At 38.2% G+C, this 19,502-nt stretch overlaps 1 protein-coding gene across 1 annotated transcript; it reads left to right on the top strand.

Annotated features, from left to right (window-relative positions):
• The first annotated feature begins 485 nt into the window (after positions 1-485).
• DR1 (down-regulator of transcription 1) lies at positions 486-11,816 on the top strand. The gene is made up of 3 exons (XM_013961350.2): positions 486-785; positions 6,147-6,310; positions 9,673-11,816. The coding sequence occupies exons 1-3, from the start codon at positions 566-568 to the stop codon at positions 9,817-9,819; spliced, it is 531 nt and encodes a 176-aa protein (XP_013816804.1). The 5' UTR covers positions 486-565; the 3' UTR covers positions 9,820-11,816.
• The last annotated feature ends 7,686 nt before the right edge of the window (positions 11,817-19,502 follow it).

The following is a 19,502-nucleotide window of genomic DNA, read 5'->3' as shown; positions in this document are numbered from 1 at the left end:
TGCGGGGCTTGGCCCGGCCCGGCCCGGCGCCACCAACGGCCCTGCCGCTATCGCCCCCTCCGCCGCGTGGCCCCGCCCGCGCCCTTCCGGTGCTGGCGGCGCGGGGCGGGGCCGGGCGGCGGCGGAAGCTTGACCCGGCTTCCGGCGGAAGCGCCGTCGCTGGCAGGTCGAGTCCGTGCTCGGCCCGTTTCCGCCTGGCGGCCGCCTGCACCGCCGGGCCCACGCCGCTGCCGCTACCGCCACCGGCCGGGGAAGCCGCCGCCGATTTGGGCGCTCCCCTGCCCTCCGCGCGGGTCATAAGGCGGCGGCGCCGGCGCCCCGAAGGATGTGGCGGAGGCGGCAGTGGCAGGCGCCGCGGCCGAGGCAGCCCTGAGCCCGGGGCAGCGCTTCCCCGCTCCGCGCAGCGGCCCGCGGCCCCGCCCGCCCGCGCAGCGGCCGAGCCGCCCCTCCGCGGCCCGGGCCCCGCCCGCCCGGCGCGGCGCGCGCTGGGGCCCCGCGCGGCGGCCGAGGGGGAGCCCGCGAGCGCGGGAGCGCAGCGCCCCTGGGGCGGCGAGCGGCAGCCGGCATGGCCTCGTCCTCGGGCAACGACGACGACCTCACCATCCCGCGGGCGGCCATCAACAAGATGATCAAGGAGACGCTCCCCAACGTGCGCGTGGCCAACGACGCCCGGGAGCTGGTGGTGAACTGCTGCACCGAGTTCATCCACCTCATCTCCTCCGAGGCCAACGAGATCTGCAACAAGTCGGAGAAGAAAACCATCTCCCCCGAGCACGTCATTCAAGGCGAGTCGCCCTCGGGGGCGGCCTGGGAGGCAGCCGGCAGGGCCGCGGCGGGCGCGGAGGGGAGGCGTGGGCCGCCTTTGTGTGGCGCCGGGGCCGCCTCAGCGGGCCGCTGCTTTTTGCGGCGCTTCTTGCGCCCGCGGAACGAAGTCTGCTTTGTAGAGTGATCACGCAGATTGCTCTTGCAGAATGCTTTAAGATCCTGAACTGATTAAATGCCTCTCTGACTGGAGGCTGACAAAGGGGTATGTCTGATTGGGTATGTGGGGCCTAGTCTTTAATCCAGTCTCTTTGTCTGCATTATATAAAGAGTTAAATACGTTTGCAGGGCTACCTTTGGAGCTTGATAGCTTAAAAATTAAGCATTCATATCTGTTGTGGAAAATATCTAAACATGGCATATGCTATTGCATCTCTTTCTGCTGTGGACTTGCACTTCCCTTTGCTGAGTAAAAAGAGAGTTCTCTCTCTTTGTCATTCGTTTTTTTTTAGATTCTGCCACAAACAGGGAGATTTTTTTATCTTATACTCAAATCTCCAGTGTGGCTCTTCTTGTGTCTTGTTTCATTCGCTTTGCTGCTTGAGCAAAGGTTGTCGATATCCATGTCTGACGCAAACAGATTAATAGTAGTAATACTGAAAGTGGCCAGAGTGTCTCATTCTGCTGCCTGGTAGAGCTGCTAAGAGTACCATTTGTAGTAGAGCTGTTTCCAGGGCTGCAAAGGTATCAAGTTAATGGGGGGAAAAATATGTTTTGGTTTTTTTGGTGTGTGTTTTGTTTTGGTAACATCCTACTAGATTCTCTAGTTAAACCAAACAAACAAAAAAAAAATCAGATTCCTTTGTGATGCCAACTTGCTCACCAGAAGCATTACAATACCTGACTGGATTATGGACAGCAGATGAAAATACACACCGTATATGACCTTTAATGTTAAACAAAGTATGCATTTTAAAATTGGTAACAGGAAGTTCAGAAAAGCAGTTCTATTACAGAAGTTCAGGATTTAAAGGGTAAAACTTGTGCTTACACATGGAAGTATACTTTGGTATGATGCTTCTTATACATAAAGTTTCTTCAAGTGATCACCAAAAGGTTTGAGTTCAGTCCTTAACGTGAGAATAGAGATAGTCTTTAAGGTTGAGAACAATAAATAATTCGCTTAAAGTATTTTTCTGCCCAGTAGAAGTGGTTCTTGGAAAACTTTCACTTATTGCTATCCTAGGATGAGTCTGGATTTTTGAAAACAAAGGACACTTTTTGATAGGATATCCAAAACTGTAAGAGTAAGTGGAAATTGAAATGTTAGGACTGTGCCTATGTCATCAGCAGGTGATCCCCAAGCAAGTATTTCGTCTATGCCTTCTTCTATGTTTTTGAGTCATCAAATTCCAGGGTTTAAAAAAAAAGGGGGGTTGTTTTCAAATTAGATCTGTCCATTTTAGTCAGATTTTACCAAATAAAACTTGGAGATCTATCCTTTTTATAATGCTCCAGGGATGGAAGGAGTTGTTCCTGGATTTACTGCTGTTCTTATCTTTAAGGATGTGTAGGTGCTATTCACTTCTTCCAGACACTGATTAGTTAGCAGATGATCCCTCTGTGAAACATGAGGATTTAGATCAGTCATTTTGGAAATGGTGAGGTTATGTGTATATAGACATAGCATTTCAGCATTTTTGTAGTTCGGTCTTCAAATTAGCAAACATCTAGGATGTGCGAATACCTCTTGGCATGGTTTTGCCACAATGATGCTAACAAATTCAGTAATACAAAAATATGTTGTTGTCTTACGGTCATCTAGATATCTTAGTCCTCTCAATTGCTTAAACCAGCTTATTTAGAAGTAAAATGAGGCTAAGGTACATCACATCACACCTGGTCCAGTCTAAATAGCAGCTGCTGCCTAAAGGACTCTTCTGTGCCCTCTCTGGAGCTGGATTTAGCGATCGCGTAGCCACAGGGGTGAGTTGGGGCAGTGGGAATTGGGAGGACGCATAGTTTTCTGTCAGGTGAGCTTGTTCATCTGACTCTTGTAGACATGCAGTTGCTAGATCTGGTGCAAGGGGCAGGGAAGGCATTTCGCTGGGAAGGAGGAAGGAGAAAGAAGGTAGAACTGCACCTTTTGGTGACACCGTGCAGTCGGACTGTGTTGGAGGTAATGTGAAAATACAGTTTGTCACTGTAGGCAGCAGTGGTGCATAAGATGCTTGTTCCTTTGCTGTGCTAGCAAAAATGATTGTGTGGCCACATGCTGAACTAGACCCCCCCCTCCCTTCTGGGCTATGTTCAGGTAGATGAATTCCCCACTCTGTCTCACTGTGTGGTAGCACAAACACTGGACCAGCACAATGCCATGAACCAACACAGGGAAAGGACAGCGCTGGCTGCTCGCATCCCATGAGAGATCTGATTTGGTAGATGCGCTCAGACTGTGCCAAATGCTCAGTAACAGCAACAAAACAAAGCAGCTTGCCTGGAGAATGCCCAAAGCACCAAGGCTATGTAACAGTACGTGGAGATTGTCTCCATGTCTACTGTGGAATTGCACTGTTGGGAATCCAATTGTGGGTGCAGGGCTCTAGTAAAAAAACAAAAATACTTCTGCCCTGGCATAGAAAATAGCCTAATCTGATGGAGTTATAAGAGTTTCTTATGTGAAGAAGCAGTATTTTATGAGAAATTAGTCTTTCATTGACTTCTGAAAATGGTGAGATGTTGAATCAGCATTTTCCTGAAGTTGATTACTTTGTCTACAGTAGGTGGGCTACTGTAGGTGGGCTTTGTCTAGCAGTAAGGTGGGCTGTGAATTGATGAGAAATTTTATAGCATCTCTTCATGAACTGTTAGGATATCGATACTGTTTACTTTAGCATTTAATGGAAAAAATGGTTAAGGTTTTGAATCTCACTTTGGAAGTTATTTTCATTTTAAAGGGAAATAAAAAGTAAAAGTGTCACAGATGTGCATGACCTGGCTGTATTAAAAACAAACATAGAACTAATTGTGCTATACTGATTAATCAGAGATCTGCCCCTTAAGTCCTTAAGAAGGGAGGAAGCTGGAGAAATGACAGTTGTGATGTTGGTGTTTGTAAATTATGAGAAGTTTCCTTTTTTTTCCTTGAATATGCTGTGTTTTGGGATTCAGCTGTTTAAATGTGGTGTGATCATCCTAATCTCTGTAAGACACCAAACTTTAAGCAATCTGAATAGACATGTGGATTTAAGAGTCTCTAAAAGAAGTAGAAAGATTCTGAATTTTGGTGGAACAGTAGTTCTGCTGAAATAATACCTATTTATCCCACATTTTAGCACCATGCTTTTAAAAAGGGATTTGTATTCTTTCCATGCATGCATTCTGTAAAGCCTTGATGTGTTTCAGAAAGATTTAAAAATCTATTGCCTATAATCTGTTATGTTATTTAAAATTTCTATAAAAATATTTCACTGTTCACTTCAGATTAGGCAGTTCTTCATACTCTAATGCAGCAGATTGCCAAGCCTGATCACCATGAATGTTCTTTTGATGAACATCTGTGTATGTGCTGTGATGGTTTGTCTTAGTGAAGTTAGACTTGTAGGGCTCTTAATTTTATATTCTTTAAAAAATATGAATTATGACTTGGAATAGTTTAGTGTATATATTTAAGTTTTAAAATTCAGTGAGCTCTTAAATATTTTGGAGGCATTTATTGGCCACTTAAGCAACCAGTTCTGCACCATGAAACATATTTGCCTCCTGTCTGCTGAGGTCATGTTAAACAAGTTATTGAATGATTTTGGTGGTTCTATGGAAACTGTGGACTATTTTTTTTGTTTGTTTCTGGTATCTGGGTGGGCTGAGGCTGATTTGGTATACTGTGTTTAAAGTCATTTAATTATATCTAAATTAGACTGTATTTTAATTTTTCTTAAAAATAGATATTGTGTAAATTCATTTTCCAAATAAATGATATCTCTTAAAGGAGTGCTAGTCCTGCATGATTAGAGAGCTGCGCTGCACTGTTGTATTGAAGACAATGCACTAATTGTCTCCTGAGTACAGTTTGGAAGCTGAAAACTTGCAGGATGTCTTGGGGTTAGTGTTTAGGTATATAATACAATGGCATGCCTCCTTACTTCTGGGTAGGAAAAGATCGCTTACAAAATTGATATCAAAATGTAGTATGAATTAGTGTAAATGAGAGTTTGGTTATAACAAGTTATTGATGATGATTGTTGTTGTGTAGTTTGTTCTAGTACTATTTCTTGAATAGCTTGTAACATAAGGTTGAAGTAAAGTAAGATCTATCATTCTGTAGGGAGAACTGTAATTTGTATAAACACTGGAGGTGTACTAGCTGTTATAATAAGCTGAGACTTGTTTCTAATAAAATTGGTGTTTATATAATATTTTTAGCATATTTTGTAATAGCTTCCTCTTGGAGGGGGTGTAGGCATTTGGAGGTAAATAGGTGAATCAAGAAACAGTGTGCCTTTTGTCACTTGCTCTACTCTTTTTTTTTTTCTTATCCTTTGCCTTAATTTTCCATTCTTGAAAAGACTGTTGTTGTAGGAGATAGCTGCTTTTTGTATTTTCTGTGTCCGATGAAAGCATAGGAATTTATTTCCGAACGCATTTGCATGTGGAGCTAAATAAAAGGATTTCTCTCTAGAAATAAAATAATAAAGAAAAGGTCATACATAGTTTATAGATTTTTTAAAAATATATATATATTTATATAAAAATATGATCTTGTTAACCTTTTGACATTTGAAATATGAGTTTAGATATTAAGAAATAAATGCGAAAATGGATAGTTCTAAGGTAATATCCGTTATTTCTGTCTTAATGAAAGATCTGCAATCACTTTCCATGCATCATATTTCTGCTCTAATAGGTAGCTAATTTACCTTCTGTTGAAAACGTGCAACAAAACTGGAAGGATAGAATCCCCAAGAGATTAAAGGTGAACAGTTCAGACAGGAAGGACTTCTTGGTTGTATAATTCCTGCTTGGTTCTGATAGGTAGAACATGGGAGAAAGATGTCTTCAGAGAATAATGCCTACCTCTTTAGGGAAAGTATGAAATGTATCTGAATCTCCTGAGCTGTCTTCAAGTACAGACTAGTTGGATGTACTGCACTACCTTTAATTTTTCTAGCCTGATAATATGAACTCTTAAATGGCATAGGAGAAGAGACAGGGAAAATAGCTGTCAGATCATTATGAAAACAGTGTTTCATCAGCTGATGAAAGAAAAATGCTCAAAGTGACTTTTTTTTTTTTTTTTAGAAGATCTCTTTTGAATAAACAAGTTGATACCTACTGTCAGAAATCTTACAAAAGGTGAACAATGTGTTTTCTTTCTTTCTTTCCAGCACTAGAAAGTTTGGGTTTTGGCTCCTATATCAGTGAAGTAAAAGAAGTCTTACAAGAATGCAAAACAGTAGCACTAAAGAGGAGAAAGGCCAGTTCACGCTTGGAAAATCTCGGCATTCCAGAAGAAGAGCTTCTAAGGCAGCAACAGGAATTATTTGCAAAAGTAAGTGAGACAGTACTGGTATTGATGAGGTTGGAATAATTAATGCTGTTGATCTAGTGCCACAAAAACATGTGCAAGCCTCTAGAAGTATCCTGTTCCTTGTAGATTGCTATGGCTTGTAAGATGCTGTTGACCTTGACCTGTTTGAATTAGGGAAAGTAAAGACAATAAATAAGATGCTAGTTCATGTTACTTCTGTAATTTGGCACATAGAACTTTGATACAAACAGTTAACTTATTTTCTAGGTTTAAAAAGCCTTCCCCCCCCCCCCCCCCCCAGATACTAAGGCAGGTATTTCCATTCTATTGTAGAGAATACATTAAGAATTACTTGTCTGACAAGATACAGGAATGACAGCTGGTATTTTAGGAAATTACCAGTTTTGAGGCATTAAAAAGTAGAAATATCTTTTCTGACCATCAATGCACAAATATTTTCTTAGTGTTTGAAAAAAATGTTTAATTGTTGGGAATTTCTAATTTGTCCCTTCTCTTCTTCCTTTATTTTTGGTAAGATTCTGATTGAGTGAATTCATTCATAAATTTTAAGGAGGTGATTCCTTGCAAGACACATGTACGTAGTCCTTCATCTCCACCTTTTTCTCCCCTCCGCAGGTTTTCCAGATAGTTTGCAAACAACCCCAAGTTTAAATTTTGAAAAGCCAGTTTTATTTATCTTTCTACACCATCTTTCCCTCTCTTTTTCTCTTTGCTTGAAAATAAGACCATTCTCTAAACTAAGCGATGTGAAAAGCATCTCCTTTGTTTTTCCTCTCTCACTCAAGGCATGAGCCTTATTTTCTCAATTTGCTTACTTGAATTTCTTCTCATGAAAATGCTTTTTCATTTGTGTTACCACATCTGGTTATTGCAACCTCCTCTCTTCTGGCTTTACTATTCTCATATCTTGCCAAAACGCTAATAACTGTTTTTCATATTATGAGATGCCACCTGTGTTAATCTTAAGTGTGTGATGAATTTTAAGGCAGTTGAAGTTTCAGCATACCACATGGCTCTCATCAGCCTTCAGGGATTTAGTTATGACAAATTTATGTGTGCTTAACTTTTGTCTGCCTGTGCTGGCATTAAAAAGACCAACATGGCTTCTTCTGAAATAAGGGTTGGATTTACAAGTAACAGTTTGATACCTGTTTTTTTTTCCTTAATTTTTGTTCAAATAAGTTAACATGGTCCACAAAATAAAAAGCAGTAAAAAGCTGTGTTGAGGAAATACTAGCTCCTGAGTAAAATAAAGACAAACAATTGCCACCTTATGTGAGCCACATTTTTTTCTGAAGAATGTTCTCTTGAGGTATGTGGGGTTTTTTTGAATTTTGTAATACTGTGTGTTAATGTCTATAAATTAGGGCAATGCATACAAGTTTGACAAGATCGTATACATTTTTAAAAAATATTCTTTGCTAATATGCAAAATCTTTGTTTATGTTCTAAGGTGGCAGTCTCGTTTTCAGAAATATCAGTTGTGGTATGCTGTTGGAAAAGGTTATTTAATTATTATTGAAAATATTTACTTGAGTGCATATTTGTTTGTCTGCTTCATCTTTTTATTATTCCAGATCATGATGCTAATGCTGACTGCTTGAATGGTAAAAGTACCTGCACTAGTTTTAAAATATTTTCCTGTTAATAGTGTGAATGCTTGACACCTATATCTTGGAGGACTGTAAATACCTGAAGTCAGTGGAATGACACATCCCAATGTTAATGCATGTCCATAGGTATCTGTATAACATAAAGGCCTTCACAGATGTGATTTTGGGGGTGGGGGAGGGATCACTCACTGTAGATTGCAGGTAAAGTTCATCTGTGAAACAGCCTGAGCATTTAAAGAATAAGCTCACCAGATCCTGATAAAGGCCCTTAGCCAGTACAACCCAGTGGAATTTCTTTCTTTTTCCTATTTTCCAAATGTCTAAGAAAGTGGTGTGGTTATAAATATGTCAGGGTAAGCATGAACAAAATGATCTGTCCAGGGTGAAGTGCTGAGCCTCTGATTCTTGGTGCATGCGTGTGCATCACCTTGTTGAGTGTACAGTAAACTTCATTGTAGCAAAGTCAGTAGGGAGCCCTATTGTCATCTAGCGTGTGATAAATATTTATGCCCCTACTGTGGGAGTACAGATGCTGTTGTCTTCCTGTATTTAAAAATTCACAATGTCTTAAAAATTGTTTTCAAACTTTGTAACTTTGCTACCACTTAAAGTTGAAAATACTGAAAAGTCCTCACTGAGAAGAGATTTTACCCCTGTAAAAGTTTGTTCTTTTTATGCTAGAACAGACCAAGGAATTGTGACACTTCTTGTAATGTGGGAAGACTTATTTTTTCACTTATACTAAGTAGAAAAGCTGTTTTTGTGATCACTTTCCAAAACATCATCCTTGGGCATCTTGAAGTCTGGAAAACTGCCTAATTTGTGGATGCTTTGGAAAAAAATGGAAAATTCAGTGAGTGAAATGGGGTTGGAAAGGAAATTATTGCAATCTTAATGATGACCTGCAAAAGGAGAAAAGTAAAATGTCTGAAGAATTTTAATTTCAAGGAATTCTTTCTAATGCTTACACACAACAAAAATTGAAGCTGTAACTGTTCCTGAACACAAGTGACTAGAATACTGTTGAAATAATAGTGTCTGCCAGAAAACAAGTGAAAACTCTCAATAGAAAAATTTGTGGGCATCTAGCTGAACTATTTGAAATGTTTTGCTAGCAACTTTCATACCTGTAATTAAAGGAATGTACCATTCTCGACAAAGACATCCTTAATTTGCACATCCTCATTTGCGAACTTAGCAAAACAAGACATGGCTTTTTTGATGTTTTTGTAATAGCGTGTCTGTGGAGTACGATTAGAGGACAGCACATTTGTTAGTTTTTGTATTTGTATTGTAATCAACAAAGCAGGATTGTTCTCATCTCTGAACTGATTGAATGTTATGGTCCCTTAAAGCTGAAGCTTAAACTTTGCATTGCTTTGCCTCACTTAGTTTTTTCCATTAGGAAGTGGTTCTGCACGATACTTACAATGGAACTTAAGTACAGTAGCTCCTGCCTCTTGTTTTTGTAAGTGTAAATGCTCCAAATGGTGGCCTCTTCAGGGTACAGTAGAAGAAATTTTGTCAACAGCAAGAATGAAAGGGCTGTATCAAAAAGGCATTTATATTCTAGATTAAAGATAGCTGAACATTTTTGTACAAATTGTGAAAGTATGTACAATTAATAAAAGTTATACAAAACGGCCTATTGGAAACTGCAGGTGCAAATAAAATTGCTTTTAAAGCTAAGGTGCTCTAGAGATTCTTCACAAGTTATTGAAAGACTAACAATTGAATTCATGTCTTTAGGCTAGACAACAGCAAGCAGAACTGGCACAGCAGGAATGGCTACAGATGCAACAAGCAGCTCAACAAGCACAGCTTGCTGCTGCCTCAGCCAGTGCATCCAATCAGGCAGGATCCTCTCAGGATGAAGATGATGAAGATGATATCTGAAATTCACCAGCTGAGTTTGTCTTCACTAAGAAATATTTTTCCTGCACAATGAAAACAGTGAAATGAATGCTTACCTGTAATTTTGTACGCATCATGGACTGGCAATTGGTATTCTAGGGGTGTCTGCTGTTGTGCTGTACATGTATAAACTGTCTTTTTTTGAACTCTTGAAGATTTAAGGTTCAGTATCATATCAACTTTGGATTTTTAATGGTGTATATGGAAATTTTAGATAGCAGTGCGTCATTTATTTGATCAATAAACAGTGTTACAATAAACAAGTTTATAAAATATAGTGAGATTTATACAAAAAGCTCTAAATCCACATTTGCATTTCTTCCCTTTTAACTAAACTATAAAATCTTACTTAGAATTTTTAATTGTTTTTTGGGGGAGTGGTACAGTAGACATCTGTTACTGGGAAAAAGGCAGAGTTCAGTATAGTAGAGTCTGAATTCTTAGTTCTTTTTAAAGTGAGGATGTAAATGGCAATAAATATTATATATGCTCAAATACCACACTTGTTACAAATTTGAAAATGATACATTTTCACCAAGCTAGGAAAAGGTATGTTTAATAGGAGTTGTACAAATTCAGTCATTTTTTGTATAGGGGTGAAAAAAGTAAACCCGTGGTTTTATTATGACATCCATTGAAAGTCCTAACTAACTGAATATTTCATTTCAAAGACTGCCTGGTTTGGAGGACTAATTATTCTTATTATTTCACTCCAATTTAATGTTAACTGTTGTTGATGGTATTTCTCGCGTAGTCCAGATATATTCATATTGTTGAAATGTAAAGCTGGAACTTGATGAAACAGAACTATTTTAGTTCCACTGATGTTACTGGGAATGATTAAGTGTTCAAGCCTACGAAGGCAAAAGCTGAAGCTAAGAGCATGCTTACAGTAAAAGAGGGATTTTATTTAACCTTGATTAGTCATTGTTGTCAGCATAATGCTAACATTTTTCCAGACTAGATTGCCACTGGATTACTAAGATACCTTGTTGAAAGATAGCATTTTCTTCATTCAAATTGGTTTATAGGTAAGTCCAGGTTTTTTGATAAACTATTCCCCAAGAGTGATCAGCAATACATGGAACGGAAATGATGTAGTAGTCCTTTTGATAGTTGATTTGAAAATTCTGTTGATTAATGGATGAGCAGCTGTTCTTTGTGTTGAAATAAAGCACAGTAGTGTCCATTACTGAGTTTTAATGTGTTACTTGAAGTAATATTGGCATATCTTCTGGTACACTAATCTGAGCAGAATAGAAAAGCCACTTGCATACTGCTGTAGATAATCCAATAGACGTATAACAATGTGGGTTGTTTTTTTAACTTAGGTCCTCAGCAAGTTGCTCTAGTCGGAATTCTTGAGGAGGGCTGCAGCAGTCTGTTTACATAATGATGCAAACAAAAAGTAATGTGCCCATTTTTAGGTAAAGATCTGAACAAGGTACAATTGGTATATTTTCAGATCTCAGTCACATAGTGACTTTTGATTTAAATTTGAGATACATTAAGTTACTTATTGAGTAAATGTGAACGCTTCCTTAAATGCATTCATGCAGTGAAAACTCAGAAAAAAGATTTGTTAAATGTTTAAGTTAAATAAATAAAATCATGGATACTACATGAAATACGTTAGGCAAAATTTGACTAAGGAAGTGGTTTTCTGTAAAGGTTTAAGTACCAAAGGTAGAAAATCTAGTCTAGTGATACAATGTTAATGTGCAGTGTTGGCTTTTCTAATTTGTACTGTAACACCTTCACACTTTCTATTTTAATTGAGTCTTTTCCTTTTAAAAAAACAATATTAGATATACTTTCACGCTTTTTTTCTGATGCAGAATTCAGGTTAACATTTTACTGCATCTGGTATGTATGGTGTAATATGTTTGGATCCTTGTGACCTTTCTTTTGGACATTCTTGTGCTTTTTTCATATGCTGTATTCTTCAAGCAATAAACTTCTGATGTGTTTTTATAAAATTGCTTTTATATTTAATGAATAGTCTGTCTTCTTCATTGCATTTATAATGTTATAAAGAAGAACTTTAAGACTATTTAAACTCTGCTGTCATTTTGACCTATTGAACACTTCTTGCGACCAAAGTCTTTGCAGCCTGAGTGTTGTTGGATGGCATTGCTGTTCACTAGGGTTTTTATGTATTTGCAAACAGTATTTCTGGGCTTGTCCTGCTCTCTTTCCTCTTGGAAAGTGCATTTTGCTTATATGAATATTTATAAACTAAACTTTTTAACCTGGTCATCTTGACTCTTGAAAAGTTGGACAAAAATCCTGAGGTCAGATATAACCTACTGTTAAACTGAAGGTATTTTAAAGTGAAAGACCACAGGCAGAGGTTGGGGAAATTAGAATCTGCATTAGTCTCCCATTGAACTAATTTCACATTGAGTCAGTTTTTTTTTTTTTTTAATTATAATCAGAAAACTTTAGACTACTTCACTTATTCAGCCATTCCAGCTTAAGTATGAAAAATAAACTCTATCAGTTGGGGGGGGGGGGGAATCAATTTCACTGGTCTCTCAACAAACTAAGCCTTCTGTAATACTTTTTCCTTCCTGATGCTTCCATGTACTGCTTATTCAGTGAAGACACTATTTCTGGAGTTATGGTACTTCTCATTTTTGGTACGCTAGATATGTATAGTGTAAAGTTTGGTTAGTGAACTGTATCAGTATTTTGTCTCAGAAGAAACGTGTATAAGGATGTGTCTGTTTCTTATATAGAGAGCTTATTAGATTCTGTGGATTTTCCCTAATCAGCCTGACAGTTTCAGAGTGCTTCTACTGTTAAGTGACTTTCTTGCAAAAGCCTTCCTTTCTGTTGCTTTAATAAAGCATATGTCTGCGTGACATTGTGGGTAACAAATAATTTGTATTTACCACACTGAAGTACTTTTTAAGGAAGCGTCTTAAGGATTCTAAATATCAACTACCTAAAATGGTATTTGTATTTTACTACTTAAATATGTTTAGTTGCAAGTTTAATATTGAAACACTAAAAGGGAATTTCTGCAAGAATGGAAAAAGCCTCTGAAAGCCACAATTATGAATGGTGCTCTTCATTGTTTGTAAAAGTGTCCCTATTAAGAAAGACCTTGTGTAATAATACCTGTGTTGATCTCTTCATAATTTTGAAGCCTCGAGCCAGATTAGGAACGTAAAGTTACTTGATGCTCATTGTGGACCAGCAAAACTCAATTACATCTAAACCAAAGCACATTTATGAATTCAGTAATCTTCAGAATGTATGCCTGCATTTAGTTATAAAAAGTTTCATAATGTTGGATTATGTTTCTGTATAAACTATGCACAAAACAATGTGAAAGGACTGTAATATGAACAGTACTTAAGAATGATGTGGTTAAACTGGCTAATTAGCAATAGATTTACTTTCAGTGTTGTACTACAAACCTATCTAAAATGAAAAACTTCTATTTTGCAGCTGACTCAGTGGGGGACTTGCCAGTGTTAAGATGGACTTTGCCCATGGATAAATTACTGTCTAGTTCTTTGATAGGACTTGCTATAAGTCCTTTTCAGTGTATGTTCTCTGTGACTAGAGTAAAAATTGAGTATGTCTGGTATGACAAAAAGGAGTGTCACTGAGGCTTAGTTGTTGGCCTTTTAAAATTTGCTGGCAGTCAGGAATGATAGGTTCATCTTCAAAAGATGCTTTTTGCACTTAGTCTAATTTTTTTGATTAAAATGACTATTTCTCTTTTCAGTTCCAAGCCAAAATAGCTATGGAAATGAGATAAATTTTGCTGAGAACTTAATATTGGCATTGGAAGGAGTTATCCTGGGTCTTGGGTACTTGGGGCGACAAGTACACTAGAACTGTACACTGCTGGAAAGAAACAAATCCAGGCAGCGCCTGCATTGGGGGCGTTTTTGTTCTGTGGTACTTTGCCATTGCGCAACTGATCTGATGCTCGAGGAGTGGAGGTTTCACAGCAAAAGGACAGTGAATCCAACTGGATATGTCAGATCCTATACTTCAGTCATTCATACATCCAGTAGCGTATGGATTCTGCCATATGGATGAGCCCTGTAGAAATTTGAATAATCTAGGCTACAATGTAGCCTATGAGAGACATTTGATTATTTTAATTCTTCATGGAAGTGATTTATTGTAATGTCAATTATAGGAGTACAACACACAGACTTCTGTCACACGGCCTGAACTGAAGGTACAAGTAAGGATTGACACTACTGGTGTGATTTGTTTCTTTATTCTGAGTTTTAAATACAAGGAACTATTATGCTTTACATTTTTGGGGTTAAGATTTATGTTTTAAGAGGTGTGTTAAGTTATGTAAAGATTACATGTCATTTTAAGGCTGAATGTTTGTGTGGTTGATTTTTGTAATACTTACTTTTTTTCTTAGAAAGTGGTGAGTGTTAAACTAGAGTCACTGAACTCTATTTCCATTTTCTTCAAAGGCAGAAGAACCTCACCTTAGAAAGGTCTGGGCTTGGTTTCTCTCCTCCTCCCTCCCCCTGCCCAGGGTAGTTCATGCTGCGGGAGGAGTAGTCCTCTGTGGGGTAACTTGGAACAATTTCCATGCCCATTTCAGCAGGAATTATTTCACCAGTTTTGGTATTATTCAATACTGTTACTAGTCAGTAATTGTAGAGCTTTATATCTTCAAAGCATTTTACAAGCATTATTTAGGTTTAGGCAATGTTACACTGCCTGGTATAATAAAGTTGTTATTTAAACAGTCTGTGCTGTGCTTTGAAGTTAACACTTTCATATGCTACAGAACTAAAAGGTGGTGCACTGTGTAAAGGAACAAGATGTTATCTTCATGTCAGGCTGTGGAATGGTGACTCATCTAGAGAGCAAGTAACTGGAAAAACATACACCTTGTTATAAAAGTCATTATCTGAGATGAAGGCATTTATTTGCAATAGCACAGTGCTCAGGATCCCGGATTATGGGCCAGGACTCAGTTTCATTAATGTCGTGTTCAAGTTTAACTGTGTTGCCTGTAGAGTGAAAACCCACAGCTGAATTAGAAATCAAATTAATGTTCTTTATTTCATGCACAGCTTAATCTGATAAAAGTGTAATCTGTGGAAGAGAACTAAATTCATCAGTAATTAGTAACACAAGAAACCTGACAGTCTTCTACATCCTGTCCTGCAGTAAAAGAGGTTCTCAGCTGAAGACAAACTTCCTTTCCAAAAATTTTATAAACTCTGATGAAGGAATATGAGCAACAAAAATGGTTTTTCTACTACAATGCTAACAACTGTCTGATGCAAGTTTTCATGTATAGATGATTATTTTTCACGCATGTAAAAATCAATACTTTTAAAAAAGGCAGTAGAATAGTGTTTTCTTAAATGTGTACTTACATACATCTTCCATATTCTCTGATATTGATATATATTCTCTGTCGATGAAAGCTTAATTGTCTGGGATTGTTGGGTAAGTCTTGTATGAAGCTAACTCATTTACCTTTAAGTTATGAATAACAATATTTTCTTGCTTTCAATATGTTCTAATTATGTTGTGAAACTTGAAATTGTTGAAAACAATCCTGTTTTCATTAAAAAAAATTTTTTTTGGCAGTTTTTTGAAATACTTCAAAATTGTTTTTAAAAACTTAGTTTTCAATAAAAAGTTTAAGTGGAATTAAAGCTTTTTAAACAAATTGAAATAGTTTAGTATATCAATGTTTGTATCATTAAAATGAAAGAGGCAATTTTTGACTAAATGTGAAAAAAGTATGTATTCTATCTGCAGTATGTGGAAACACAAGACTACATTGTCTGTCCCTGCCATTGGTGAGTTATCTTTTCCAAAACGTAGAAAATGCTTATGCTATGTTACATATCTTAGTGTTAGTTGATGTTCTGGAACAAAAATAGCCTTTCAAACTTTTCTCTCAGGAAAATGAACAGTCTTTTCACTTCTGTACCCCAAAAGGCAATAAAAGAACTGGGCACAAACAGAAATGGCCCACCTGGGCATATAACACAATACTTCAAGAACCTGCATAGGCAGAAGTGTTTACTCCAAATCAGCTTCCCTTCAGAGATGAAAAGGGTCTAGGGCATGAATGAAATAGTCTTGTGGGAGGAACTATAGTAGCAGACAAGGCTGGAGAGAGAGAGACCTTTTTCATTGATTTCTTTAGTTGTGTTTTTAATTATGTGAGAAAGTGACTGAGGATTGGACATTGCCTTCAAACGACATCTGTGCTATTGACTGTTAAAAGAACATGCTTAAAAGTACCTGCTTTACAAACTCAGAATAAAACTTCTGAATGCGGGAATAATTCTCTCATATGTATCCATGTTTGGATATATTTTTGTAACCTGCCTCAATGGTGAATAAATCCAGAGGGACCAACCGAGTCCTCAAATTCAGCCAGCTTTTGGATTTGGTGCTGGAAGCAATGTGGGCTTTTTTTTACTGTGAAAGGAAATAGTGACCCAATAAATTCTTTCACAGGCTAGTTATTAAAGACACAAAAGAAGTAGCTTTCTGAGTTGTGTATAGGCAGTCTGATATTTAATAAGGTAAAGTGAATGGGAAGTTCTGTAAGCTTCATTGGTGCTTGCCTGTTTTTAGACACTAGAGAATCCACAAGTCAAACATAGGAAATGACAATTACTTAGACCTCATAAAACAAGCTATTGTGAGATGAACTCCACAAGTATTTCTGGTAACTTGATTTTTTCAAAGCTGATCATGCAGTGATTGTAATACAGATCAGTGGAGAGTTAGCTTTAGTAGGCTTTAGTCTGTTTGCAATTTTGATGGTTTCGAATTTAAAAGGAAAAATATTAGGGATCACCTGGGGTTGGCTGGAAATGGAGCTTAGAGGTTGCCAATGACAGCACTAGAGGTTCCTTGCTGACCTCTTCCCTGCTCACCTCCCTGCTGGGGAGCTCATCTCCAAGACTTGAACCCTTCACAGAGCATCTGCTGGGCTATTGGCATCAGCTCTGCTGGCCTCAGGCTCTGCTCTAGAGGTTGAATCATGGATCAGTCAGTTGCTGAAATGTTTACTCCCAATCTGGTAGGAATATGCAGGACCACATATACGATCTAGTTAGCAGATTATAAAGCCAAATTTACATGGATAACCTGTTGAAGCCAGGCAGGACCTGAAATTAAGATTATTCCTATTTCTTCACTGATCTTAAGATGTGATTTTTAGACTGATTTCATCACCTTTACTCTCCTAGTATCTTCCTATGGAAGAAAAACAGTGGTACTGCACAGTGTGGGCAAAAAAGCAAGTAATGGAATTGAATCATTCTGTGTACCTCATTTTCAAAAATCTGTCAGCTGAGGAGATCTGGGCATAAGAAGAGTGTCCAAGGTAGCAGTAAATCTGTGGGGAAAAGCTCATCTCACTCTATGCAAAGAGAATATATAAGAGACCAAAGGAAAAAGACTCTTAATAGACTCTTAATAGTTGGCCACCTTTTAGATTTAATCTGCATCTTAAGTCCAAAGAGCAGGGGCTGCTCTTTAAAATTGGTTAAATAGAGCCTCAAACATGTAATGTTTATGAAGTAATTTTATTTTTGTGTGAAGTAATTTGTATTTTTATTTTTTCTTCGGAATTATTTTAAAATTTCTGCTAATGAAATAGTCTCTGGTCAGAATCTCACATGGGACAAATAAGAATGATAGACAGAGCTGTAGGTATCTTTATTAACGTGAGAGAAAATGACAGAGGAGAGTAATGGATTTGCTTACTGGGATATTCTATGCACAGCACATTCTGTTCTAATTTCAAATGTTGATTTATTTACTGATTCCTGATGCTCTTTTAAAGTGATTAATAGAAAGAGGGAGGGAATTTTCTTGGATGTGGTTTACTCTGAGTTTCCTTCCAGACTGTGATCCTTTGCCAGTCCTTTCATGCCAGAATGTAAATGTAGTATTATCAGCACAGACATCAGCTTTCTCATGAGAAAAGGAGGTACCGTCACAGATTTACAACAGCAACAGAGGAAGGACACTTGAAAGTAAACCGCTGACCACTGTGATGAGTTCCTTTCAAAGCTCTGGAAGACGAGAGAAGTCACAAGATCTGCAGGGGTACGGAAGGTAGGACATTCAAGTGATCACTGACCCTTTCAGCTTCAAGTTAATGTAACTCATACCTGATTTGCATTCACTGAAATACGATCCGATTAATTACACCAGAAACGGGTTTCTTTTGCACTTGGCATTATGTTACACTACTTGTTCCATTATTTACCAGCAGGTGGCTGTCAAGGTCGGTATCTGGGTTTCAGGTAGACATCTGCTGAAACTGCTGCAAACCTGTTAGCTGAGCCTTATGGTCTAAGGTGGTAATTAATTTTATGGTTCTAGATTAAAATTCCACTGAACAGATTTATGTGTGAGACAGGATACTCGTTATGTTCAAATGTTAGGACAGATTTGCCCATTTATAAATATATTGGTATTCCTGATCATAGTGCACTATCAGATGATAGTAAAATATTCTAGCAAGTCTGAAAATGGGTGTTGCTGATCCTTAGCTCCATGTTCCTCAGCTACTCATTTTTTCTACAACCTGAGTTAGTGCCATGACAGACCATGTTTCAATACTGATGCAGTATGTTAATCCATATACTCTGCTTGAAAGTTGCTAGCTAATCAATGCAGATAGTAGTTAAGTCTTTGGTTGTTATTCAAGTCTTTGGTTGTTATCTTGAAACTAATCATCTTTATGCCGGAAGATAATACAGTAATAAAAATTTCTGACTATTTGAATTCACCATAATTACTCAATTCCATGTGTTAGATACAGCTTGATGTTCTTTTAATGTAAGAAAATGTGCATGGGGCTGGTGGAGGAATGGAGAAGACCTGCGTTAGGTGAACTGGAGATTTCAGAAGTTAAGGTGGAAGTAGGTGAAAGTTCTCATTTCTCTCCTACTTACAGCTGATGTAAGTAGTGTCCTTTCACTTCTGTTCTCTGACCACTGGTGATGCCTTTGTTTTGCTTGCTGGGGGAAAATAGAACAAATGCACCTTTCTTCTGCCCTAGAAAATGCATCCCAGCATAGACTGAAAAATATGGGGGGTATAGTGCCTCACACAAAATCTCAGAGGTGGGGGGAAAAAAATAGAACTGGGTAATCTAAGAAGAGGCTGAGCTTGGGAGTGTGGTTTCCCTACTGCCTTGAAGCATGAAGGTATTTGAGTGTCCTTTCAGAAAACACGGGATCTTGGGTGGAGGGGAGGAGTGAGTGGTCTAGTGAAGCTTCCTACTGATTTTCTGCTTCAAATAAAACAGCACTCATAGTAAAATTGTGAGCCCAAGTTTGAATATTTTGCCTAACAGTTGAAATAGGAACAGTTGAAATAGTAAGCCTCTAGTCAAATGCACAGCTACAAACTCTTTGGATACTGCTGCTTAGGGTTAAATAACTAGCCTGGGAGACAGGAAATCTGTGGGGAACTCTACACAAGTTCTCCAGTGTCAAATAACTGATTCTTTTGTCTCAAGGTATTTCCTTAACTGTAAAATAATGATTATTCTCTCACCACACAGAGGTGTTAAACATTAATATGTTTAAAAGGAGAGTACTTAGACTCCTCATCACAGGAGGCAGTACATGTAAAAACAAGGGAGAAAAGCTTAATTCTTTTGGTTTGGAAGC

The sequence above is a fragment of the Apteryx mantelli genome, chromosome 8 (assembly GCF_036417845.1).
Source record: "Apteryx mantelli isolate bAptMan1 chromosome 8, bAptMan1.hap1, whole genome shotgun sequence".
NCBI classification, from domain to species: domain Eukaryota; kingdom Metazoa; phylum Chordata; class Aves; order Apterygiformes; family Apterygidae; genus Apteryx; species Apteryx mantelli.
This window is presented reverse-complemented; position numbering and strand designations above follow the sequence as displayed.

Bases quoted from the DNA above. Each gene is read 5' to 3' on its own strand.
- DR1 (XM_013961350.2), top strand. From the start codon at position 566: ATGGCCTCGTCCTCGGGCAACGACGACGACCTCACCATCCCGCGGGCG. The intron at 786-6,146 runs GCGAGTCGCCCT...CTTTCTTTCCAG, and splicing joins CCCCGAGCACGTCATTCAAG to CACTAGAAAGTTTGGGTTTT. The intron at 6,311-9,672 runs GTAAGTGAGACA...TCATGTCTTTAG, and splicing joins AACAGGAATTATTTGCAAAA to GCTAGACAACAGCAAGCAGA.